Source organism: Ailuropoda melanoleuca, chromosome 8, assembly GCF_002007445.2.
Source record: "Ailuropoda melanoleuca isolate Jingjing chromosome 8, ASM200744v2, whole genome shotgun sequence".
Classification (NCBI taxonomy): domain Eukaryota; kingdom Metazoa; phylum Chordata; class Mammalia; order Carnivora; family Ursidae; genus Ailuropoda; species Ailuropoda melanoleuca.
This window is the reverse complement of record NC_048225.1, coordinates 65,392,184-65,420,091: the sequence shown is the minus strand read 5'-3', so window position 1 is coordinate 65,420,091 and position 27,908 is coordinate 65,392,184. Positions and strand designations below refer to the sequence as shown.

Below are 27,908 nucleotides of genomic sequence, written 5' to 3'. Positions count from 1 at the left end.
ATCTGGGCAGCTGTGTCAATTTTAGCTTTTCCCAGATTTTGTGACTTTCCAAATCAAGTCTCATCGTGCTTTTTGGCTCTCACATATGAGTTGAAACTATGTTATCTTAACCACTACATCTTTATAAGAAGTCAGTTTCTGGGAGGGATGTGCTACTATAATTCTTCTTCTAAGATTGTCTTGGATATTCTTGGCCACTTGTTTTTCCATATGATTGTTAGGATTATATTATTGGTTTATATACATACATGTGCAAACATAGAAATACCCCTTCAGAAACAGAAGCTTGTAGACCTGCATTGAATTTAGAGGTTAATTTTGGGGAAATTGATGTCTATCACATGGAATCATCCCTTCCACAAACATGTTGTCTCTCTCCATTGTTTTAGGTTTTCTTTTATGTCTGTTATTGAAGTTTTATAATCCTGTTCACTATAAATCCATTACCTTTATTTGTTAAATTTGTTCCTAGGCACACTGAATTTTTGGGGTGTAGAGCATTATAACTGATAACTTTTACAATTTTTCAGTTTAATAGCTTGTTGCTTTTGTTTAGGACCACGGTTGATTTTTGTATACTCATCTTGAAATTAGCGAACTCACTAATTTTTTTATTAGTTCAAAATAATTTGCAGATTCTTCTAGGTCTTGTACGTAGACAATCATATAATCCACAAATAATGATCAGCTTTAGGTTTTGTCTTTAACAAACGCTTACATATGCTATGTCTCGCCTCCCCCCCTGCCCCCCCCCCCCGCAATCAGTGACCTTCAGTGCATTATTAAATAGGTATGGTAATAGGGAGCTGCTTTGCCTTGTTCTTGATGCTAATGGTGTTTTTTCTGTAGTTTCAAATTAAGTATGATGCTTGCTGTAAGCTTTGGTAGATATTCTTTACAAGATTAAGGAAATTTCTGTTTCTTATTAGCATAAGAATGTGTTGTTATGGTTATTGTTGTAATCAAATGACTTTCTGCATCCACTGAGATGATGATATTAGGGTGTTTTTCCTTTAATTTGTTAAACTGATGAATGACATAGATTGTCTAATGTTAAATCCTCCATTCTTTGGCCAAACATAACTCTATCATGAAGATGTATTGATATTTTTGAACAAATTGCTGAATTGACTCTGCTAATATTTTATATTGGATTATTAACCTGAGATTCATACTTGAGATTGACCATTCTGATATTGCAGTATGATTTTCTTTCTCAAATCATTCTTGTCTGATTTTTGTATTTGGGTTATCTTAGCCTTATAAATGGACAGGGAAGCAGTTGTATCCTCTCCACTTACCAATTTTGGCTTTTGAACAGTTTATATAATACAGGGATTGTCTTATGAAATTGGTAGAACTCACTTTTAAATCACCTTTGCCTCTGTTTGGTTTTGTTTTCCTCTTGTTTTTTTGGTTTGTTTTCCAGGTAGACTTTATACTATTGATTCACATTTTTTAATGGTTATAGGTCTCTTTGGTTTTCTATTTCTTCCTGAGTCAGTTTTGGTAAGTTATATTTTTTTTTCTATGAAGATTGTCATTTTCTCTGAGTTTTCAATTTTGTTGATATAACGTTCATATTGCACTCTTCCTAGCTTTAAAATCTCTGTTACATGTGTAGTTTTGTTGTTTTTTCAATCCTGATGTTATTTGCTTGTGCTTTTCTTTTCCTTCATCAGTTTTGATCTATAGAGCATTTTACTATTTTTCAGTTCTAAATATTTTTCAGCTTTGGTTAGAATACTTCTGTGGACCATTGATTATTTAGATATGTGCCTTTTATTAATATCTTTAGTATAGTATTTACTTATTTATTTTTGATTCTTTCTAGTTTTATTTTACTGGAGAATGGGTCTATTTGATACCATTTTTTTCCTGGCATTTGTCAAGATTTGCTCTTGCTTTCTAACAGGCTAGTTTTTATAATGTTATTTGTTTGAAAATAATGCACTCTTTTTAATTTCTGGATGCAAGTTTCTGTGTGGGCCCATAAGATTGAAGTTGTTAATTTGTTGTTCAAATTTTTTATAATTCTTACCAGTTTTACTTCTTTCTGATGTATCTGTTATTTTAAAAGTCTTATGATACTGAATTTATTAATTTTTCCTTGTAATCATCAATGTTTTCACAACCCTTTTGTAGCTGTGTTGTTAGGTATATTATTCAGAATTGCTATTCCAGGGTATTTTCTTTTACAATTATATTAATGAATTTTAAAAAATTTTAATAATGATTTTGCCTTTAGAGTCTCTTTTAACTGATAGAAATATAGCTACCTTAATTTTCTTGTAACATCTGCCTGATGTATCTTTTCCATTCTTTTACTTTTAACCTTTCTGTGTCCTGTGTTTAGGTATATCCCCTTTAAACAGATTTTTGCTAATTTTTAAAAATATTTCTTCATTTTGGTTTTATTTGTCATCCAGTGTGATGATGCTATTTTTTAATAGGTAAATTTAATCCATTTATAAATTTCATGATCAATATATTTGTATTTATTCTTAGTATCTGATCTTGTGCTGTTTACTGTAGGTTTTGCTTATTTGTTTACATGCATGCTCCCCCTCCCCCTTTTTTTTTTGCCTGCTGTTGGCATGGTCAAGTGTAGTTTAATTTCTCTTTTTATTTTCTTCTTTGGAAGCTATACATTCTATTTCAAATATTTTAATGTTTATCTTTAAATTTTTAACTTTTAAGGTTTACCTAAAGTCTAGAGTCAATTTCTCCACTATTTTCCTAAGCCAAACAAGAAACTCAGTTTATCTTATATACAAAAATTAACTAAAAATGAATCAAAGACCTGAATATAAAAGCTAAAACTATAAAACTCTTAGAAGAAAACATAGGGGAAAGCTTTATGACATTGGATTTGGCAATGATTTCTTGGATATGACACCAAACAACAGGCAGCAAAAGGAAAAATAGATAAATAGGATTGCATCACCTTTAAAAATTTCTGTGCATTGAAGTACACAGTCATCTTAGTGAAAAGCCAACCAATGGAATGGGAGAAAATAGTTGAAAATCATATGTCTGATTAGGGGCTAATTATCCGGAATATGTGAAGAACTTCTACAACTCAATAACAGCTCAATTCAAAATGAGCGATGTACTTGAATAGACATTTCTCTGAAGAAGATATACAAGTGGCCAACGAGCTCAGCATCCCTCGTCATTAAGGAAATGCAAATCAAAGATACTGCCTCACACCTGTTAAGTGGTACTGTTAAAAACATTTTTAAAATCCCACAATGAAATAGAAAATAAGAAGTGCTGATGAAGATGTGAAGAAATTGGAAAACTTGTGCCCTGTTGGAGGGAATGTAAAGTGCAAAATGCTATAGCTGCTCTGAAAAACAGTATGGCAGTTCTTCAGAAAATTAAAAATAGAATTACTGTATGATCCAGCAATTCCACTTCTGGGTATATACTTCACAGAATTGAAAGCAGGGACTGAGAGGTATTTGTACACCCGCATTCATAGTACCCACAATATTCAAGAGATTTAAGTAACCAAGGTGTCCATCAGAAGATGGATGGATAAAGAAAATGTAGTATTTACATACAATGGAGTATTATTCAGTCTTAAGGAAATTTTAACACATGATACAACATGGATAAGCCTTGAAAATGTTACGTTAAGTGATTTAAGCCAGACACGACATGTCAAATATTGTATGATTTCATGGTAGTCAGACTCAGAAAGCACAGTGGTGGTTGTCAGGGCCCAGGGTGGGGCAGGAGGTGGGCAGGGGGCAGTTAGTGCGTAATGGATGCAGAGTTTCGGTTTTGCAAGATGAAAGAGTTCTGGAGAAGGGTAGTGGTGATGGTTGAACCGCAGTGTGAATGTGCTTCATGCCACCGGAGCGAGTGCTTGGAAATGGTTGTAAGGGTAAATTTTATGCTATGGGTATTTTACCACAATTAAAAATAATAATTAAAAAGTAAGTAAAAAATAAAGATGAGAAAGCAAGAAACTTCGACCACTTGAATCGTAATTGTTCCCTTGATAACATGCTACTGTTTTCTGGTATTTTTGTTCCATCTGATTTTTCAACCTTTAAGTAGTTGTTCCTCCCCCTCTGTCATCTCCGTTTCTCCTTCTCTTTCTCCTGCTCCTCTTCGTCCTCTTCCTCTGTGTCATTATTTTATCCAGTTAACGACTGTATATATGTTAAAGTTTACTAATACCTTTGTTCACAGTTGCTTTTACTATCACATTATTCCATATGGGTTAAATTTCTTGTTTCCTGAAGTGCGTCCTTATGTTTATCTGAAAGATAAAAAAAATTCACTCATCCTTTGTGTGAAAATGTCTATATTTAACCCCCATTCGCGTATCATAATTAGGTGACAATTATTTTGTCTTGTTACTTTGAAGATACAAGTCCGTTTTCTTCTGACTGCTATGTCAGCACTCATTCACTGTCAGTCAGTTGTAGGCAACCTCCTTACATTCTTTCCTGTTTTGAAGATCTCTTTGCCTTTGGTACTCTGCAGTTTAACTGCAGTGTGTGTAGAAGTGGATCTGGTTTTTATAATTTTTCATATATTTTACCTGTTCACTTTTTTTATTTCAAGGATTAGCTTTTTGGGTTTTTTCCCCCCCATTTCTAGGATTTCATTTCACTTTTTAAATCTCTTTCTTTTCTTATGATTTTACTTTTTAAATCATCTTTAATCCTTTTAAACGTACTTATTTCATGAAGTGTAGAATTGATCATTGTTATGGGTCTAATTATATTGCTTCAATTTCTGACTTTTGGTTTGCAATGCACTGTTTCCTCATTTAGTTTGTATTTTTGGATTGTGAGCTCATCTTCAGTGGGCTTTTATGTGTGAGAATTTTATGTGGCCAGGTTTGATCATGTGTCCTGTAAAATAGTGAATTTTGAATAGTAGTACTTTTTAATTTGTTATGCCAGGTTTTTGGGGTGCACCTCATGTGGTGCCCGTACTTTTGCCAGTCCCTTGGTTGAGGACTTCTGGACCAGAGAAGCCCTGTGATGTAGAGTACGCACTATTGGTGCCGTGTGGCTGAAAGGGACAAATTTCGGGAGGAGCTGTGTTTCTTCACATTTCAGCCACAGTCAAGATAGACTAAGTATCTTTCTCTGTCGAGTGGCAGATTTTTATAATTCACCTTTTCACTTACAATATACCCTTTGGAGTAAAGGCTGTCATATGGGGTGGTCTCTTGCTTCAAGCCTCATATAAGCTGAGGACTGTCCTCTTGTCCTCATGGATATATTAAAATCCAAGTACCTAGAAAATGAAAACCAACATCCCCGAACTCCACTCCTGCTATAATGCTTATCACCCTGGTTCTCAAACATTTCTTGATTGCCAACTCCTAAGGTATTTTTTTTAAAGATTTTATTTATTTATTTGACAGCACATGTTGGGGAGAGGCAGGGACAGGGAGCATCAGGTGCTCTTCTCAGCAGAGAGCCTGACATGGGTCTCAATCCCAGGACTCTCGGATCATGACCCAAGTTGAAGGCAGTTGCTTAACCAGCTGAGCCACCCAGGCGCCCCTCTTTTTTTTTTTTTAAGAGCTCATTTATATGTATTTTTAAGAGTTCACAGTGCAAGAGTTTTCAAGTTACCTTATCTCAGTATTACCAAAGAGAAAGTCTATTCTAATGATGACTAAGAATGATATTTTTTTCCTAGAAAATCCAGGATATTCACCATTATTCTACCTTGATAATGTTCTTTTTTGATATGCTTCTTTAAAATGTACAAAGAAACAATTTTCTTTTACTTTAGAGTATCTTATAAGATGTGTGGCCAGGACCATTTATGTTGACTATTTTCTCATTTAGATCTAACTTGCCATAATTATATGCCCAACTGTTTTTCTCTACTGGGACTTTATTTTTTGAAGAGTATGTTTGAAACCTTTGTAATTTTATAAATTAATAAGTAGTTTGCAGTACCTTGTTAATACTTATTTCCTAAGGTTTCAATTGAAGTGTTTTAAAATAATTTCCAGATTGCTCATAAGTATTGGCCTGTTTTTTTCAGGCTATGTTTTCCTTTTGACAAATTGTAGAATTTTCCTAGTTCCATTATTTATATGAATGTGTTGGTTAAATAATATCAATAATAAGAATGTTCTGTACTAAATATTCAGTTTGTTTTTAATGGCTGTGGTGTTCAAATCATATAGTTACCCTAAATGTAGTCAATGAAGTACCAGCAATAATAAAGATTCTATAGGATTATGAAATCTGGAGGACTGCTAGTATGGAGATTACATATAATTTAACTTATACGTACAAGGAGGCTGATTTCAGGTAATGACAAAGTTATAGTTGTTTTGAGATAATGTCTGTGGTGTATGTGAGTAAGTGTAAATATTTTTAATTAAAACCTGTTACTTGTTTCTAATATAGTAGATTACTAAAAATGTGTGAACTTCTTCAGGTCCAGTCCTCGGTGGCTGTTGGAACTCCAGATTATATCTCTCCTGAAATCCTTCAAGCCATGGAAGATGGGAAAGGGAGATATGGGCCTGAATGTGACTGGTGGTCTCTGGGGGTCTGTATGTACGAAATGCTTTATGGAGAAACACCATTTTATGCAGAATCACTGGTGGAGACATATGGAAAAATCATGAATCATAAAGTTAGTATATTTTACTATTCAATTGAATGTGGTAAATGATACATACAATAAATTTAAAGTAATGTGATAGTTAAAAAGCAAATGTTTCTTTAGAAAGAATGAACATTCTAATTTCTATAATAGGGGACCTGACAAATGTGAATAATCAAAATCCATAAATTATACATAAAATGATTAGTTCTTACCTTTTGTATTTTATTAGAAATGCTAATAAATAGGAAATTGTTCTCTCCCATAGAATAACAAAGTTTGTAAGCAGATAATTTATATCCTTACTACTATAAGTATACTCCTGGCTAGAGTGCATTGAAAAAATTCTTACCCTTAGCCATAATAAATGTGAAACAAAATAAAACTGAGATATTCTTTTCCCCCTGGCAAAGACAAAAAGAAAAATTATACTCTGTCTCTAAGTAACCCAATGAAATGGGCATTGCTAGACGTCAATAGGAGTTTAAGTTGATGTAACCTTTCTGTCAACAAGTCTGTAAGCGTGCGTCTAGAGCCTTAAAGATGGTTAGAAATTTGGATTGAGCAACTTCGAAGGGTTTTAGGAATCGGCCCTAAGGAAATAGTCGAACCAAGACGTATGTACAAGGATATCTATTCCAGTCTTCTTTACCATCAAAACAGTGAAAAAATCCAGATTCACTGTAGGAAGAAATTAATAGAGCCTTAATCCATTTAGTTCCCAGCAAAGTAGAAATAAACTGTAATAAAGAGAGGAAGATTCTGACCGATTGGTTTCAGAAGATTGTGAGCAGCTGCAAACACCTGGAACGGGAGTGTCCCGTAAAAGGGGGTGAGACAGTTAGCAGCAGTAGCTTCATGTACACCTCAGTCAGTTCACGCTCTTCTGCGCAGCTGCGAGAAGAATCTGCTGAATAGTTATGGAGAGTTGGAAGACAGGGAGTAGCCAGCTACCGAGGTGCAAAGAGCACGTAAAGCATTTCAGAGAGAAATCGTTGGCTGTGATGTGGTGTCTCAGAACACGGATTCTGGAGTCAGGCTGCTCTTCCAAAATCCCAGCTCTCCCATTTACCAGTCGTGTGGCTGGGAGCAACTGGCTTGACCTCCCTGGGCCTTCGGGTCTCTTCTGTAAAATCAGGATTGCTGTGAGGAGTTACAGGCGTTAAGTGAGTAAATCGTTTCCACGAGTGTCAAGTACATGGTCCGTTCTTTACAGGGGTTTGCTTGTTACTTAATGCTTAGTTTGTGGCGTATATGAACATCATCAGTTGATGAATGTTGAGTCAAATTCTACTTTTAATAAGTTCTCTTTATTCTGACAGCAGTTTAAGGTATTTTAGCACTTAATTTATTCTTTCTACAGTGCATGTGTGACTAAGTCACATATAAAATTAAAAGTTTTTAGGAAAGTGCTCTTTTCTCTTGTATGAATACTTTGCACTAGCATACACTTATTACACATTTTTAAAATATATTTTTAAGAAAATAAATGTTAATCAACCTACTTAGGGAGTTAAATACTGATTTATATTTTGTTTCTATTATTCTGTGTCTAGGAGAGGTTTCAGTTTCCCGCTCAAGTGACTGATGTGTCTGAAAATGCTAAGGATCTTATTCGAAGGCTCATTTGCAGCAGAGAACACCGACTTGGTCAAAATGGAATAGAGGACTTTAAGAAACACCCATTTTTCAATGGAATTGATTGGGATAATATTCGAAACTGTGAAGCACCTTATATTCCAGAAGTTAGTAGCCCAACAGATACTTCGAATTTTGATGTGGATGATGATTGTTTAAAGAATTCTGTAAGTATGACGTTGAGAAGAAGTTCTGTCCCTCTCTTTCTTTTTAATGTGCTTATGAAGCAGTTGTATGGACCTCCTTATCAATTACCAGTCAGACAGTTACCTTGGCTTCTAGTATTTATTCTCTCATATATCCAAAATTAAGAGAGTTCACTGGGGTGAACATGTTTATTCATGACCAGGAGTGAAATTAAACTTCATATATTTATTAACGAGATCAGTTATGCCATGAGGTTTCCCAGGAAGAGGAGAAATTAGATGCTTAGAGAAGTGGACTTCGTGATGGCAGTGAAGAGTTTGACAAATCTCTCCCTCAAAAGCTCCACGATACTGAACAGAATTGTCAAAAACAACTATTTTGGGGCTTGACAATTCAATGCAAGGGAAATAGGTTGAGAAGCATTTATTCATGAGAAACCGAACTTTGGTTAAAAACTTCCCCCACCCCATTCCATCTGCCTGGTTGGGGCCGTGGAGCTGCTGGCAGGAGCCTGATTTCATTTTGAGAGCGACCCATGCCCGGTGGTGTTGCCACTGAAAGTAGCAAACGTGGTAGGAGAGCAAACTTGCTATGCTGACATCATAGTCTCCCTTGAGGCGTGTGGCAGAGCTGCAGAGTGGCCGGACACTGGGTCCCTTTCAGCTTGTGGGCCCGCATAGTTCATCAGCCTCTGCTCTACACCTTTAGGTCACATTGTTACAATTTAGGACAGTAAGAACATAGAGTTTTATGGGTGTTGCCTTTTTAGCCTTCTTAGTACTATTGAACTTTATTTTTTTCTTCCATTATTTTTATTTCTTATGGTTTTAATTCTGCACTAAGAATTTGTATATGGATTTTCTGTCACTTTTCACTGTTCAGTAAGTAGCACATGCAAGGTAGGTAAGGACTTCTTAGGTTTCCCTCTCTGAGCCTCCAAGATAAATGAACTTTCCTCATCAGGTTTTTATTATAAGAATTATATTTACTGCAAGCAGAAATTTGAGTCATTCCAAATTAAATACGTAGTACAGTCGATTCTGATAATGGTAGTTCTGTGTTCCATGAAGTTCCTGTGTGTGCTGTGTTCGTGACTATTGAACCATTGTTCCTAGGGGACATTCAGGGTTAAGTTCTTCTGAGCCTCTGGTCATTTCATTCAACCAGTCAGTACATAACCTTGTTTTATGTATTTTTCTTTGTAAAGACACCTTATTGAATATATATCGTTGTGTAACTAACTGCAAGCTCACAGCCGACAGCCATGTAACTCAGGCCTGAGCAGAGCTTCTCTGACATGCATACGTATTTGTAAGGCACGTCGCAGCCGTCTGGCTTAGAAACCACCTAGATGGCCCTTCCACACTCTGCTTGGAGGACATTTTAAACAACACAGTCACCCATAAAAAGCAGAAACACGTGAAAGACGTGGCCCGTGCAGATCTTGGAAGGAATACTTTTTTTGTCATTATCAGAGCTGAAACAAGAAGGCAGAGCATCTTCTTGTTCAGTCCCAGCTGGAAACTTAGGCATCCGGCGGCTGAAAAAAATTTTTTTCCTCTGCCTGTGTCTGCGACTGATTGCAGAAGTACTATGAATATTGATTTGGGGTTACAAGTAATTTTTAGCAACGAGGCAAATCTGCACATATGCATACATGAATAATCGCTGTGCTGTCAATGTCAGACTTCCATCTGGAGTTTAATTTTATTAGAATTTTATAGCAGCAGGGTTCATTGTCTGGATTCTAGATCACTGTGCATCTGCCCCAGACTTAATCTGTGTTTCTAAATCGAACAGCCATGTATTTCCTATTGTTAGTTGATATTATAAGCCAACCTACAGGTCATGGTTATTTATTTCTTACCAGATGTTTTTTCATCCTTCAGGAAACGATGCCCCCACCCACACATACTGCATTTTCTGGCCACCACCTGCCATTTGTTGGTTTCACATATACTAGTAGCTGGTAAGTTGGAAAAGTTAACATAATTTGGACAACTTAAAGCAAATTAAGATGAATTGAAGTTTTAAAAAAAATACATGAGAGAGCCTTGTAAGTGAACAATTTTAAAATAGAGGCTGAAGCTACTGCTGGAAAAAGTTAGATGTCCTGTAACGAATAGAACCTAGGAGAATCTTAAGTCAGTTTGGAGGATAGATAGATTTCAGAATCTTCCTCTCGGCAGTGGGGCAGGAATCGGAAGAGTCCCTTGCGTTTGAGCAAATACGATCCAGGTGCCAAGCTCCAGGACCAGTCATCCGTCTTAGCCCTGTTTTCATGGACCGGGTCCTGGTCCTCCTTCTCCAGTGTAAGCGGAGTGTGATTATATTCACTCCTTGTGTGCCCCCCTCAATTCCTTGACTGCCTCCCGTTCTCCTGCGTGGTTTTGCTGAGTTGACATCATCATTACAGTCCAAGTTTCTGCCTGTACTCGTGCAGTTCACAGCATCTAGAGAAAAGCACCTGACCATTCTCACTGGTCTCACCTTCCACAGTCATGATTCCACAGCACCTCTGTCTCTGACCTTCCAGGGCACTTGCCTGACTTCTCACCTTTCTGGCCAATCCTTCTCTGTCTATGCAATTGATGCCTTCTGATCTCTTGACCTCCTGATATCCTGGGGCCCCACAGCTTCATCTTGGGAACTTTTCCCCTTATACTGTAGTGCACTCCCCGATATTTGCTGGTGACTCCCGAATGTGAGACCCCTCTGCTCTCTCCTGCTTAAAATCTCTCCGAACCCCTACATCAGATGTTCGCACTCTTGGCTCTTAGATTTCTCTGAATCCGTCTGAGGGGTCCTGCTAAAAGATAAGTTGGAATGTGTCACTCCCCTGTTCAGGACCCATCGCCACTGTCCCCCAACTCCAGTGGTTCATCTTAATCCCAGCCAACATTCTTACAAGACCCTGCATGACTGGCTCACTTTGTCTTTCCCGCTACTTTTAACCTGGCCGACTCCGCTCCAGCCACACACTGCTCCTTTCTGGCCTGGGACAGTGCCAGACCTACTCCTTTCTCAGCGCTCTTGCACTTCTGTTCACCTGCCTGGACTGCTCTTCCCTCCCGGTTACTCCCTCTGGACTTTATTCAGAGTTCCTCTCTGAGTGATAGCCTCCTGGCCACTTTGTCTAGATTTTTATGTCTTCCCCCTCAGTACTTCACCCTCCCCTTTCCTGCTTGATGTTTTCTCCTTAGCATTCAGCATTGCCTAATGCCCTGAATATTGTATTTCCTTATCTCGTTTGTTTCCGTCTCCATCACGGAAACAGAAACTCTTCATGGGCAAGTGTCAGTTTTGCTCACTGCTAAATGTCTAACACTTCAAATATTTTTTGCCAAATTATATTGAATTAAAGGGAGCATTTCACTTTTGAGTCCAAATTCTGATGAAGAGGACCGTGGTCTGTGCTTTGACTATTGTTTCACTTATGTGGTCACCTTGTGTTCAGTAAACATCATTTTGTAATTTGTGGTTATTGAAATTCAAGATAATTGGAACTATTTCTCATTTTTAAAAAATGCTTCTAAAAACAGGTTTGTGTTGAGATTTGCAAACTGTGTGTTTTACCGCCACCCTAGATGGCTAACTGTAGCTAGATATCAAAATCCATGTTTTAAAAGGACAGCTGCAGAAGGCTGTTTCTTCAGACTTTCTTTTCCGCGTGACCTCATGTTTTTCTGTTTCTTCAGTGTTCTTTCCGATCGGAGCTGTTTACGGGTCACAGCGGGTCCCGCGTCCCTGGACCTTGATGTCAGTGTCCAGAGGACTCTCGACAACAACCTGGCGACCGAGGCGTATGAGAGGAGAATCAAGCGCCTCGAGCAGGAAAAGCTTGAGCTGAGTAGAAAGCTTCAAGGTAAATATATGTTAACTATGGTATGTTCCCTTTTGGAGTTGGCCTCAGAGTTTGAAGAACTGTTATTATGAGGAGTTATTTTATCTTGAAAAGAAATTTTTGTATGAAGGGGAAAGAGTCCAGTTGAAGACTCCTTTGCGGAATACAGAATGATACCGTTAATGTAAACTAAGGAGGTAAACAGCACCCCCGGCGTAGCGTTCGTTTCCCCCCAGGTTCGTATGTGCGCCTGTGAACTCGTCTGGGGAGAAGGAAACGGGGCTGCTGGAGGGAAAGGAGCCCTTCCCATGCCACTGTAGCGCTCGGGATCGCTGTCCTATTTCCTCAGCCTCGAAAGTGTGACTTCCTGGCAAACTGTCCTCTCCTGCATCACTCCTGTCATGATACTTGGTGACTGTAAAATGCAGGTTGGCAAACCTCCTACTGTTCTGACTTCTCTCGGTCTCTGGATTCTTACATGTCCAACGATCTTGTGCTCCATCCGACCTCATCCAACTCCATTGTTGAGACTACAGTATCCAGAATTCTTTACTAATCTCAATTTCTTTTTTTAAAGTCTTTTTTTCTTTTTAAGATTTTATTTATTTATTTGTCAGAGAAAGAGAGCATGTGCAGGGAGAACAGCAGGCAGAGGGAGAAGCAGGCTCCCCGCTGAGCAGGGAGCCTGATGCAGGGCTTGATCCTAGGACCCTGGGATCATGACCTGAGCCGAAGGCAGACACTTAATCGACTGAGCCACCCAGGTGCCCCTAATCTCAAGTTCAAGCAAATCCTGCATCATCTCCTGTTCGTAGTGGTCTAGTTCACTCCCTCTGGTGCCTCCCACGTTCCTTCTGTTCCACCATTACCTGCAGCTCTATCCCCCCTCACCCTGTGCCTTGTACCCTCCGTCCTTCCGTGGTCAGTCGTAATCAGACCCTTACTTGGATCCTCACATCCGTTGCTCTGACTTCTGTCTGCCACTCTCCCTTGCGGGAACCCCAGCCCTGTTGACCTGCATTCCATCTGCGACTGTATGGCTGAAGGTAACAGACTTAGGACAGGCAGGGTGCTGACTAATTCCACCTGAGATTCATGAGCACGGATCTCGAGTCCATGGGCTGGCTGCCCAGCAGTCCTGCTTCCCAGGCCGCGGCTTCTCACCTGTCAGCATCTGACCCGCTTGGCCATTCCCCCTCCTGACAGCTCTTTCTTCTTTTGGCTTCTGGGACTCGTGAATCTCCTGGTTTTCTTTTTCCTCATAAACCAGTTATGGTTTATTCTGTCTCGCTTCCTGAGTTCTCCTGAACTCTTTGACCCGTGAATGTCAGGGTCCCCCAGAGCAGTCCAGGCTCTTAGGTGCTTGAAACTGCAACCTTCCAGGCATCTTTAAGTCTTTCCCTTCTGTCACACCTCCCATCTCGCTCATCAGCAAACCCGGGCAGCTCTGCCATCACAGAAGATCCAGAGTCCCATCCCCACTCACTGTGCGGCTATCACCCCATTCACGTCACCACCACCATCACCCGCCTTCTTGTAACTGCTTTCTAGCTGCTTTTCCCACCTTACCTCGGCCCCTCCGCCCCCACTGTTCCTTCTGTCTCTGGCCACCCTGGGCTCCCTGGCTGTTCTCTTCACAAACCAGGCATGTCCCCACTTCAGGGCCTTTGCATCTGCATCTGCCCTGCCTTAAATTTTCTTCCTTTGGTGTGCACATGACTCATTCCCTTACCTCCTTCAGGTTTCTACTTGAGTGTTACCTTGAAATGATACCTTTCCTGACCGCTGTGTTTAAAACCTAACCTTGCTGTATCTCCAGCACTTACTATCCCTCTTTCCAGATTTATTTTCTCCAGAATAGAGGACATAACATACAATTTATTTTACTTACTCCTTTTGTGAATGAAGGAATGTATGTATAAATAATCAAATAGCTTGTAACTGTTAAGAGAGAAGGAAGTGAAGTTTTATAACAATAAAATGTTGCTGTTATACTTTTAGAGACTCAGTAGAGAAAAAAACTACAGACATCAATAAAACAGACTTTTCTATTTCTCAATAAGTTGCTAAGATCTCTGCATGTGGATTACTACTTCTTTGTGATGCAAGTTGTTTTGAGTTTTTATATTTACCGTATATCATTGTATAAATTTAAGATGTACACCTTGTTAATTTGATATGTTTGTATACTGTAATAAGACTGTTGTAGTGATGTTTAGTACTTCTGGCATATACGTATAATAATTCAGCACGTCATTGTTACCTGTATTTATGACACTGTGCATTAGATCTCTGTGACTTATTACTACTTATTGCGAGTTGGTACCCTTAAACAGCATCAGTCTCATGCCTCGACTCCTGCCCCATCCCCTGGTAATTACAGTGTTACTCTCTGTTTTTCATGAGTTTGTCTTTTTTAGATCTCACATATAAGTGATGTCATATAGTGCTTGTCTTTCTCCGTCTGACTGTCGTGTGCTCAAGGTCCACCCATCCATGTTGTCACAAATGGCAGGAAACTCTCCTTTCTCATGGCTGAATAGCATTCAGCCTATACCCCGTCTTTTTTATTCGTTCATCCACTGATGAGCCTTTAGGTTGTTTCCATATCTTGGTTCTAGTGAATAATGTTTCAGTAAACATGGGGGCTCATGTATCTCTTCGAAATACCATTTCGTTTCCTTTGAGTATGTAGCCAGATGTGGAATTGCTAGATGGTCTGCCAGATTGATTTTTAATTTTTTGAGGAAACTTCATAACATTTTCAATCATGGTTGGTTGGACACGTTTACATTCCCACCGACTGTGTGCAAGGGTTCCCTTTTCACTCCATTCCTGTTGTCTCTTGTCTTCTTCCTGATAGCCATTCTGACAGTTTGAGCATTGTGACATTGCAGTGTTGATTTGCATTTCCCTGATGATGAGTGATGTTAAGCATCTTTTCATGTGCCTCTGTTGGCCATTTTGAAGTGCTCTTTTGAAAAGCCTCTATTTAGTTTTTCCGTCCTTTTTTAAATTGGATTGTTTTTTGTCATTAAGTTGTATGAGTTCTTCATATATTTTGAATATTAGCCCCTTATATTGCTTGCAGAAGTTTTCTCCCATTCTGTAGGTTGTCTTTTCACTTTGCTAGTTGTTTCTTTTGCCTTACAGAAAGAAGCTTTTAAGTTTGATGTAGTCCTCTTTGTTGATTTTAGCTTTTGTTGTTTGTGCTTTTGGCATCATATCCAAAATATTGCCAAGACCCATGTCTGGGAGCTTCTAACCTATGTGTTCTTCTTGAAACTTGCTATCAGGTCTTATGTTTAAGTCTTTGATCTATTTTGAGTTAATTTTTGTGAGTGGCATGAGAGGGGCCCACTTTCATTGTTCTGCATGTGTTTATCCAAGTTTTGCCAGCACCATTTGTTGGAGAGACTGTCCTTTCTCCATTGGGTGTTCTTGGCTCCCTTGTTGAATATTAGTTGACCATATATGCCAGGATTTGATCCTGGGCTCTCTGTGTTGTTCTCTTGGTCTGCATGTCTGTTTTTGTGCCAGTAATATTGTTTTCATTACTGTAGCTTTGTAGTATGGTTTGAAATTAGGAAGCGTGATGCCACTAGCTCTGTTCTTTTTATCAGGACTGCTCTGTCTTTTCAGGATCTTTTGTGATTCCACGACGAATTTTAGGATTGTTTCTTCTATTTCTGTGAAGAATCCCTTGGGTGTTTTGATGGATATTATGTTAAATCTGTACGTGGCTTTGGGTAGTATAAGCGCTTTAACGATATTAATTCTTCTGATCCATGAATATGCAATAGTTTTCCATTTGTGTCATCTTCAGTTTTTTCAGCAAACTCTTATAATTTCCGTTGTACAGATCTTTCCCTTACTTGGTTAAATTTTTTCTTGAATGTTTTATTGTTTTTGATGCTGTTGTGAATGGGATACTTTTCTTTTTCAGATGTTTCATCATGACTGTAAAGGAATACAACAGATTTATATGTGTTGATTTTGAATCCTACAACTTTACTGAATTTGTTAATCAGTTCCACCAGTTTTATCTTGGTTTGCTCTTTGGGATTATATAAAATCATATCAATAAATAGTACCAATTTTACTGTCTTTCTGATTTGGCTGCCTTTTATTTCTTTGTCTTGCCTGACTGCTCAGCTAAGACTTCCAGTACTATACTGAGTAGGAGTGGAAAGAGTGGGCACCCTTGTCTTTTTTCTGATCTTAGATGAAAAGATTTCAGTTTTTCTCCATTGAGTGTGAGGTTAGCTGTTGGTTTGTTGCAAATGCCTTTAGTTTGTTGAGGTATGTTCCTTTTATATCCAATCGGTGAAGGGTTTTTATCATGAAAGGATGTTGCATTTTTTTCAGATGCTTTTGTTGTGTCTATTGAGATGATCATGTGATTTTTTTTTAATTGTTCATTTTATTGGGGTGATGTTTTACATTTATTGATTTGCATATGTTGGACAATCCTTGCATCCCAGGGATAAATCCCACTTTGTCATGGTATATAATCCTATGTATGTGTTCTTGCATTCAGCTTGCCAGTATTTTTTTTTAATGATTTTTTTTATTATATTATGTTAATCACCATACAGTACATCCCCGGATTCCGATGTAAAGTTCGATGCTTCATTAGTTGCGTATAACACCCAGTGCACCATGCAATACGTGCCCTCCTTACTACCCATCACCAGTCTATCCCATTCCCCCACCCCCTCCCCTCTGAAGTCTTCAGTTTGTTTCTCATAGTCCATAGTCTCTCATGTTTCATTCCCCCTTCTGATTACCCCCCTTTTCTTTATCCCTTTCTTCCCCTACCGATCATCCTAGTTCTTATGTTCCATAGATGAGAGAAATCATATGATAATTGTCTTTCTCTGCTTGACTTATTTCACTTAGCATTATCTCCTCCAGTGCCGTCCATGTTGCAGCAAATGTTGAGAATTCGTTCTTTCTGATAGCTGAGTAATATTCCATTGTATATATGGACCACAGCTTCTTAATCCAGTCATCTGTTGAAGGGCATCTCGGCTCCTTCCATGATTTGGCTATTGTGGACAATGCAGCTATGAACATTGGGGTGCATATGGCCCTTCTCTTTACTACGTCTGTATCTTTGGGGTAAACACCCAGTAGTGCAATGGCTGGGTCATAGGGTAGTTCAATTTTTAACTTTTTAAGGGACCTCCACACTGTTTTCCAGAGTGGCTGTACCAACTTGCATTCCCACCAACAATGTAGGAGGGATCCCCTTTCTCCACATCCTCTCCAACAATTGTTGTTTCTTGCCTTGTCTATCTTTGCCATTCTAACTTCAGCTTGCTGGTATCTCAGTGTGGTTTTGATTTGAATTTCCCTGATGGCTAATGATTTTGAACATTTTTTCATGTGTCTGTTAGCCATTTGTATGTCTTCATTGGAAAAGTGTCTGTTCATATCTTCTGCCCATTTTATGATTTGTTTATTTGTTTCTCGTGTNCCCGGGATCACGCCCTGAGCCGAAGGCAGACGCTTAACCGCTGTGCCACCCAGGCGCCCCAGCTTGCTAGTATTTTAATGAGAATGTTTGCATCTGTATTCATCAGGGACGTTGGTCTATAGTTTTCTTGTGGTTGTCTTCTCTGCTTTTAGTATCAAGGTAATGCTGGCCTTATGGAATGAGTCTGGAAGTGTTCCTTCCTCCTCGTTATTTTGAAGAGGTTGAGGAGGGTTGTTGTTAATTTTTCTTAAAACGTTTGGTAGAACTCAGCAGTGAAGCTGTCAGTTCCTAAGGATTTCTGTGGTGGGAGGTTTTTGATTACTGATTCAATCCCGTTGCTTGTTATTGGTCTGTTCAGACTTTCTGTCTCTTTTTGATTCAGTCTTGGTGGGTTGTGTGTTTCTAGAAATGTATCCATCTCTTCTAGGTTATGTAAGTTCCTGGCCTATAATTGTTCATGGTGGTCCATTATGATCTGATATATTTCTGTAGTATCAGTTGTAATGTCTTTCATTTTAAATTTTATTCGAGTCTCTTCTTTTTTTCTTAGTGTAAAGGTTTGTCAATGTGGTTTATCTTTTCAAAGAACCAGCTCTTAGTTTCTTTGATCTTCTCTGTTGTTTTTCTGGTCTCTGTTTCATTTGTTTCTGCTCTGAACCTTATTTTTTCCTCTCATTTGCTAACTTTAGGGTTAATTTGTTATTTTTCTTAAAGTTCCTTGAAGTATAAATTAGGTCATTTGAAATCTTTCTAATTTCTTAGTATGTACATTTGTTGCTATAAACTTTCTCTCAGAGCTGCTTTAATCCATCCATTCCACCAATTTGATGTGTTGTATTTTTCATTTGTTTTAAGAAGTTTGATTTCTTTTTTGATTTCTTCTTTGACCCCATGGTTGTTTAGAATTATTTAATTTCCACATATTTATAGATCTTCTCACTTTCCTCTTGTTAATTTCTAATTTCATACCATCCTGGTCAGAAAAGATGGTATAATTTCTTCTTAAATTTTCTAACATTTGTTTTATGTCGTCTCATATGATCTGTCCTGGAAAATGTCCTGTGTGCACTTGGTGGTGGATGGAATGTTCTGTAATATCTGTTCAAAGTCCATTTGTTCTGAAGTAGGGATCGATTGCAACATTTCCTTGCTGATTTTCTGTCTGGACGGTTCATCCATTGCTAATAGTGGAGAAGTGAAGCCACCTACCGTTATCATACTGTCTGTTTCTTCTTTAAGATCTGTTAGTTTTTGCTGAATGTATTCAAGTGCTTGGGTGTTAGGAGCGTGTATTTACTATTATTATATCTTCTTAATGCATTGACCCCTTTATCATTATATAGTGATATTTGTCTCGTTTCCATTTCTGGTTTGAAGTCTATTTTGTCTGATGTAATTATGGCTATTCCCACTTTGTTTGGTTTTCGCTAGCTTGGATGCTTGGAATCTTACCTTCCATTCCTTCACTTTGAGACTGTGTGTATCTTCCGAGGTGTTGAGTCTCCTTTAGGCAGCATATACTTGGTTCTTGTTTTTTTGTTTTTGATTTTTAGAGAGAGAGTGTGTGCACATGCACAAGCAAGGGGAGGGGAAGGGTAGAGGGAGAGAATCTTGAGTGGGCTCCATGCCCAGCACGGGGCTCCATCTCATGACCCTGAGATCATGACCTGAGCCCAAATCAAGAGTCGGATGCTTCACCATCTGAACCACCCAGGCACCCCTTGTTTTTGTTTTTGTTTTTAGTTCATCCAGCCACTCTGTGCCTTTTTATTGGTGAAGTCAGTCCGTTTACGTTTGGGGTGATTATTGATATTTAAGCACTCACTACTGCCAATTTATCTTTTGCCTTCTGGTTATCTTGTCTCCATTGTTTCTTTTAACTTTTGTTTCTCTCTACCTTTTCCGTGGTGATTTGCTCCTTCTCCCCTTTTTATGTTTTGTGTCTCTGCCCTTGATTTTTGCCATGTGGGGAGCATGAGGTTAGCATAAAAGTCTCCTAGATAAACTTGTCCTTTCTCTGCTGATGGCAGCTTACCTTCATTCACCTATAAAGTTTCCATCCTTTTATGAATTCCCTTTATACTTCTGGTGTCACAAATTATCTCTTTTTTGCTATGAATTTGTTACCAAATTGTAGTAGTTAGTTATTTTTAATATCCCTTTCCTTTAACATTTATGCTGCAATTAAGTATGTAACGCTATTCTGAAATAAAGTTACAGTTCTCTAATTCGAATGTCTAAAATCTTAATCAGAATTTTGTATGCTTTCATTTTTTCATTTCGGTTTTTTTTTTTTAAGATTTTTTATTTATTTATTTGACAGAGAAAGAGACAGCCAGTGAGAGAGGGAAACAAGCAGGGGGAGTGGGAGAGGAAGAAGCAGGCTCATAACGGAGGAGCCTGATATGGGGCTTGATCCCATGACGCCGGGATCACGCCCTGAGCTGAAGGCAGACGCTTAACCACTGTGCTACCCAGGCGCCCCTTTCATTTCGGTTTTAAGAGCTCCTTTCAATAAGGCACGTCTGGTGGTGGTGCACTCCCTCAGCTACTGTTTGTGTTGGAAAGCCTTTATCTCTTCTTCATATCGGAAGTACAGCTTTGCTGGATAGAATATTCTTGGGCTGATGGTTTTTATCTGTCAGTACTTTGGGTATATCACCCCACTCTCCTGGGCTGTAGTTTCTCCCGGGAAATCTGCTGATACCCTGGTGGGTGTGGGTGACATCATTTACCCCCTGGTTGCCTTTAAAATTCTTTACCGTGGACTCTTGACAGTTTCATTAAAAGGCGTGTTAATGAAGGTCTTTTTCATTGAGATAGAAGGTGTTCTTTTTAGCTGTGTGGACTTGTATGTCCAGTTCCCTCCCCAGTTTTGGGAAGTTCTCAACTATTATTTCTTTAAATAAATTACCCCCCCATGGTATCCCCGTTTTCCTTATGTTTGCTTGTCTAATGGAGTATGATAACTCTTGTAGCATTTTTTCACTTTTTAAAAATCTCCATTCTCTCTCCTCTCCCACCCAAATTATTTCTAGATTCCCACCCTCCAAATCGAGTATTCTCTCTTCCATCCGATCTGCTGTTTCCAGTGCTTTCTAATGCACTGAAGAGGACTCATATATTGAGTTCTTCAGCTCCAGAATTTTTGCTTCTTTCTCATAATTTCAACCTCTTTCATTAATGTATTCCTGAGTTCATTGAATTGCCTTTCTGAGTTTTCTTGTAGCTCATTGAATTGCTTCATAACCACTATTTTGTATCTTTCATCAGTGAGAACACAGTGTTTTGTGTCTTTGAGTTTGGTTGCTGCAGAATAGGCCTTTTCTTTTTGTGAAACCCTACTGTTGTTATTTTTTTTTTTCATAGTGTGTCATGGACTGTACCTCTGCTGTCACATCTGAAGTAGCAAACACCTTTCCTGCTTAGGTAAACTTTTGTTTCCTTGGATTCTAAGAGTTCAGTAGGTTGTCAATCAGAAGCCTTTCTTTTGTTTTCCAGAAGGTGGCGCTGTAGCACAAGTTTTTGACTTCTCCTGGTGCTCTGTCTAACTGGGAAAGGAGCTAGGACAAGGCTGGTTTGCAGTTTTCGTTGGACTCAGCCTACCTCCGGTTTCAAATATCACAAAGCGAGATCTACACAGAGCCTGACTGGGGCTCTCTCTTCCTCACTCCATCAACTGTCCGAGATTCATTCTGCGCTTAAGCTTCCTACCTCGTGCCGTTTCTATATCTGGCAAATGTGTTGAGTGGGAGATTGGCCATGTATTCGAGACAGACTCTTTTCCTCTGGCAAGACTTTTTTTCTGAAATACTCTAATACTTTCAGTCTGAGTTTTAGAAGCTGCTAACTTCCCCTGTAGTCTCCAGATACAACAAATGGATCACGACGAAAATAGCACCACATATTTAGGGATCTCGAGGTTTCCAAATTGTTTCCGCAGCCCCACCCATTCTCCGGAAGTTGTCATGTGTTTTCACTCCAGAGTGATATCCCTCAATTTAGGGCAACCTGGAGCCTAAGCTGGCTCACAGAACCAGGTAAAATTCAGAAGTCAGAGGCAGTTGCCAGTCCTCTCGCCTCAGAATGGCCCGTGCCTCTGTTTTATTGTACTTAGTCCTATTTGCTTTCTCAGATATGTGATTTCTGTAAAAATAAGATTTTTGCAAGTTACATATTTTTACTTTTTGCACCAGGAGTGAGGGACCTGGTGCTTCCTACTCCTTCCTATTCTGAATGAGAAATTCCTGTATACCAGGCTTTTTTGATGTTTTTAATTATCTAACATGTTCTTAGAAACTATCGTTATGTGTGATTGGTATCATTTGCACCAGGCAAGCGCAATGAAAATGTGGGATCATTGCCTTTTTGTATTAACGCCTGTTTCATGCAGTGGCATAGGTTTACATCAGGCTGTTTCATCCATTTATCAGCTATTTCTTGAACACTGACGACCCAGGACCTGTTGTGCACATGACTGGGGATGTAACAGTGAGCAGAACACGAGAAAAATACTTGCTGTGCAGCGCTTACTTTGAGGAGACCAATGCAAAATCAGATACAAAGCAGGGTCATCGGCTGAGAATGAGGAAGGTGAAGAGTGTAATAGATGTTTGACAAGAAAGAGAATATGTGAAATGGTCAGCTTAGAGAAGAGGAAATGCTCTAGGGACACAGCTAAGGACTGCCAGTCATCACCAACTGTTCCATGTCAGTAGACATGAATTTGAAGAAACTGTTTTCTTCAGCCACGTTGTCAGCTTCCAGGGCGGGAGCACAAGTAGGAGAATCAGAGTCAGCCAAGACTGGGGCTTTCTAGGGTGGGCGTATTGGAGGAGAGGAGGGCAAAGAGATGGAAGGTGTGTGTGCAGAGCTGTCCATTGTAGTGATGGACCATGGAACCCAACCTGGGTAAATAAGGAAGAAAAGGGGAAAACTGAATAACATTAGGACAGTGGATTTGATCTCTTGGTGGGAATGAGCATCATGGAAGTGGTGCCTGGAGTGAGCACACTGTAAAGATGAGAGAGAATGGTGTACTTGAAATCAAGATTTGAGAGGCTGTACAGTTACTAAATAATGGAAAAGTGTGCAGTAGCATTTCTCAGTAGGCGAACTACGGGCATTTGGAGCAGGGCGATTCTCTGATGTGGGAGACTTTCACATTCTGTAAGATAATGAGCTTTCTTGGTCCCCAGACACTAAATACCTTTAGCCATCTCCTAGCTATATTTGTGTCAGCACCTCCCGCTCCCTGCTGTATGCACACCTATACATTTCTAAGCTCAGACGAGGTGAGAACCACAGGTCTAGAGTGTGACTGGTAGATTTCATGGTTTTGCTGGAGACCAGCTAGGTTGTTTTGGGCTGCAAATGATAGATTCTTAAATAATACAGATTAATTATCTCACGTAGGAAGTCAGAAGTAGACAATTTTAATGCTGATAGTGGGGTTAGCTTCTCTCTGATTTTCATGCATTTCCTCTCATGATTCTGCCATACTGCCAAAATTCCAGATCATGTCTGGACACATGTGGCGACCAAAAGAAGGCTCGCTTCCTTTCATCCATCTCTCACTCTGTGGGAGACTTACACCTTTCCAGGAAGCCCCCTAGTGGACATCTTCTCAAGGAACTGTTAGTTCTTGCCAGGTCACACCCCTAATTCTTAACCTGTACTGGCAGCATAAAATGGGTCCCCCACCTCTGATTAAACCACCTTCAGTTTCGGTAGGCCTGTCTTGTCAGTGCACATTGTAGTCTGATACCTGAATTTGGTTCACAAGCGAGAGGGTAAAAAGCCCCACCTGTGTCTTCATGGGGGATTTGTATGCCCGAAAAGCCAGAGTGTTGCGTGGATTGTCTGTTTTTGGTGTTAAAGTCACTAAGAATAATAAAAAGGGTTGTAATGAAAGAAGGGCAGTGAACAATGTGTGAAACTGTTAGCCAAAGACGGAATAAGAAAGACAGTGGATATTCAGCAGACAAGTAATGGGCATTTTAGCAGACTGGGATTTACAGGGTGGACAGAGGTAGCAAAGCGGAGCCAGGACACCTACCCGCCTCCACACCCTGCAGGATGTGAAGTCTAGGAGGAAAAGGAGCTGTTAGTAGTATCCACTGGCTATTTTTATATCTCCCTTTTTCTGCTCTTCACTTAGGTTTCTTTCTAATACATATATATTTTTTCTTGAGAGAGAGAGAGCATGCATGCACGTGTGTGCATGCAGGGGGGGGAGGGGCAGACGGAGAGGGAGAGAGAATCTTAAGTAGACTCAGCACTGAGCATGGAGCCCTGCACGGGCCGGGCTCGATCTCACCACCCTGAGGTCACGACCTGAGCCGCAATCAAGAGTTGGTCACTTAACTTACTGAGCCACCCAGGTGCCTCCTTAGATATCTTTTAAAAACAAATAAAGGATGTTCTTTTAAAAATAATAAGTACAAAATGCATTGATATTTACGATGTTTTGAACTGGAAAAGAAAAGTATACGAAGTACTTATGTAGAGGATCATGGTTGGATGCCCGGTAGGCGTATCTTACACCTTTAATTCAAATTAACCGGTACTTGTGCATATGGAGATCATGATCCTATTCTCTGTACCGATAGTGATCATGAGAAAGTCTCCCTCTTCGGAAGGCCACAGTATTTTGGAGCTCGTGTGTGTGTCTGTGTGTCTTTGCTACCTCTGTCCATCCTATAAATCCCAGTCTACTAAAATGCCCTTTACTTGTCTGCTAGAGTTACGTGTGATATGTATATATGTGTGTGTGAGTGTGTATATACATATGTATATACACCTATGTGTGTGTATATATACTACTATACACACACATATGTACATACACACATATATAAAACATACGTTGTACATATAAGTAATATGGCACATAAGCAATAATATAAGTTACATAAGGCAATATATAAATAATTTAAGTAGTATAAATATATAATATATAAATAATATAAGTAGTATAAAGCAATCAGCAATGATTTGTACTAACCAAAAATTATGGTGAGATACTTACTATTGCAAACCCTCCATAAGATAGCACAATAACTATTCTAGGACCAGGGTGGTTTCATTTCTGATAAAATGCTTTAAAGTTTTCTTTGTTTCCGTATCTTCTGATAATATCTGGGAATAAACCTCAGTAGAGTTAATGTTTCTTAAATACCTTGCATCTTCTGATTAGAACCGCAAGAATAATAATCTCTGTTTTAACTAAATCAATGAGCCGAAGTCGTCTGTAGGTGGGTGGGCTTCAACTTTCAAATATAAAATTTGGGGACCAGCATTTCTATGTATTGTATTCACTTGACCCTTGAAACAATGCGGATTTGAACTGGGTGGGTCCTGTGGATTTTTTTTTTTTTTTGATAAATACAGTACAGCCAATGTGTTTCTTCTTCCTTATGATTTTCTCAGTAACATTTCCTTCTTTTCAGCTTATCTGGTTGTAAGAATACAGTGTATAATACATATAGCATACAAAGTATTATCAATCAACTGTGTTATTAAGGTTTCTGGTCTACAGGAAGCTTTCAGTAGTTGTTTTGGGGTCAGAAGTTATATACAGATTTTCACCTGCGTGGGGACGCTCAGTGCCCCTAAACACCCCACCCCTGCACTGTTTATGGTTGACTGTATTAAATCTCTAAACCACCCTTAACACACCAGACCCTGTTTTTAATGCATCATCTGACCCAGGAAGTTTTTGGGGTTATCATATGATGACACTTCCTGCTAGGATGAACGGGGGCTGAATGGTTGTTGGCTCAGTGATAGAATGCACCAGCCGTGTTTGAAATGGATAATCTCACAAGTTAGTAGGCAGATCCTTTCCTACATCTATTATACTTTTAAAGAATCATGCGTTGGAGTTTTGAGATTTGTGATGTGTTTACATGCTTTTTGTTGATGGGTAGATGTTTTGATCAGAATTATATAAAGATTTCTCTAGAAATATATTGCTCTTGGTTTTAAAAATATAAGATGTGGCCTTATTACTCATTTTTTTCTCCTATTCTCTTTTTTTAAGAGTCAACACAGACTGTTCAGGCTCTACAGTATTCAACTGTTGACGGTCCACTGACAGCAAGCAAAGATTTAGAAATAAAAACCTTAAAAGAAGAAATTGAAAAACTAAGGAAACAAGTAAGAGGTAAATTTCTGATTCACTATTAATTCAGTTTAGTAGGTTTTTTAAAAAATGTTTTATTGACACAAAACATTTGAGTGCCTGTCATGTGTTATGTGAGCTCCATGGCCGTGAGGCAAGGGCAAGTAAGAATGGTTTCTGCTTGGGGTGCCTGGTGGCTCAGTCAGTGAGGCGTCCGACTCTTGATCTCAGCTTAGGTCATGATCTCACAGTCATGGGTTTGAGCCCTGTGTCAGGCTCCATGCTCAGTGGGGAGTTTGCTTGAGATTCTCTCTCCTTCTCCCTCTGTCCTTCCGCCCCCATCCCCTGCACGTGCAAGCTGTGTCTCTCTCAAAAAAAAAAAAAAAAAAAAAGAAGAGTTTCTGCTTCCAAGGAGCTCACATTTTGGTCTGGTGAAAAAACAGATTTGCAATACAGTGGAGAGGCTGGTGAAAAAACAGATTTGCAATACAGTGGAGAGGCTGTGAGAAAAAGAAGCATAGGTACATTTAGGAGGGGCACCTAACCACGGTTTAAGTTAACAAAGATTGATGTTTTTGGAAGAACCTGTTAGTTTGCGATGTTTTGTTGGACTCTTTCTGGCTGAACATATATAGGAATAGGGGAAAGAGTGTTAGGAGTGAGGAAGAAGGACCGTGTAGACAAGGGAACCACATGTATGCAGACACAGAGGCATGTGAAAATCTATTTTCTCCGTAACAATTCCTTTCAGCCTGTTGATGAGATTTAATTAAAATTAACTTGGACAGCTGTTGATATGCCTATTATATCCATTCATGCCTTTATTCTGTTCATTCAACAAATATTTATTGGGCACCTGCTCTGTACCAGGTGGTGTTTTAGGCTCTTGGGATGCAGTACCAAACAAAATTAATAAAATCTTTGTTTTGCTGGGGTGGAAGGCACACAACAGACAAAATAACTATATAACTTTGTAAATGATACAGTATGTTAGAAGGCGGTAAGTACTTAAACACAGAGCAGAATGAGGAGAATGGGTCAGAAGTACAGGAGGAGGAGTTTTATAATTTTAGGGTGGTCTGGGTGTAAGCCTCATTGAGGAGGTGACATGTGAACAAAAACTTGAAGAAGGTAGGAGCTTAGCCATGCAGTTAAATGGGAAACACATGTTCCAGGCAGAAGGACCAACCAGTGCAAAGGCCCTGAAGTCAGAATGTGCCTCATGAGTGCAGTTAGGACCCAGAGGACAGCATGGCTGGAGCAGGAAGAGCAAGCAGGGGAGAGTGGAGGAGATAAGGCTGGAGAAGTAAAGGGGTGGGGAGGGCCTGTGGCCTGTTCGGTAGAGTCTCACCTACTGTTACAAAGTTTTTGACTTTTTCTGTCAATGTAATGGGAGCCTTTTGCAGGGTTTAGAGGCATGGCACCTTACCTAAGTGTAAGGAGAGAGAGGAAGAAGGTAGTAGTTTAGCTAGGATCATCAGACCTCCAGAAATACTATCTTAAGACCAAAGTAAGTGAAGGAGAAGAAAGAATCTGATACAGGGTCTTTTATAAAAAGGACTGTTTAAAATGCCACGTTAATACTTTGCTTGTATTAAATACACATGGAGCTCTTAAATTTGATAATTTATGCTGTTCTATTTTTTAAGTAGCTCTCTTAAGAGATACCTCTTTATCAAGTTTCTATAGCTTTATCTTTCTAAAATTAGGGTAAATTAGGAATATGATAAGCAGAATCCTTTGCTTTGCTATCGACAATAAAACATCGATAGCAGTGAATCTGTTAGAGTTATTTGACACTGAAAAAGCAGTAGAACACAAGACCAGCTGGGATGGTCCGTGATTATCTTCGAAGAGCTAATATGGATTGGGATAACTTCCTCATAAGCCCATCTTACTTATTACCTTGAAGAGGTTTTTTTCTTTTTTTTAATTGATTCCTTTGGATTTTCTGTGCGATCGTCACGCATCTGCAAATAGGAACAGTTGCATTTTTGCCTGTTTGATCTGTATGCTGTATGCTTTTTATTTCTTTTTATTGCCCTGGCTAGAATTTGCAGCACTGT

General features: G+C 39.1%; 1 protein-coding gene across 10 annotated transcripts in view; it reads left to right on the top strand.

The window, feature by feature from the left end:
- The window catches only part of CDC42BPA (CDC42 binding protein kinase alpha), a 314,468-nt gene that overhangs the window by 151,945 nt on the left and 134,615 nt on the right, over window positions 1-27,908 (top strand). For all 10 annotated transcript variants that reach the window (XM_002925755.4, XM_034666613.1, XM_002925754.4 and 7 more), the window contains exons 7-11: window positions 6,436-6,636; window positions 8,163-8,411; window positions 10,281-10,360; window positions 12,090-12,256; window positions 25,762-25,884. In XM_002925755.4, the coding sequence (XP_002925801.1) occupies window positions 6,436-6,636; window positions 8,163-8,411; window positions 10,281-10,360; window positions 12,090-12,256; window positions 25,762-25,884 (820 nt within the window). The remainder of the gene's footprint in view (window positions 1-6,435; window positions 6,637-8,162; window positions 8,412-10,280; window positions 10,361-12,089; window positions 12,257-25,761; window positions 25,885-27,908) is intronic.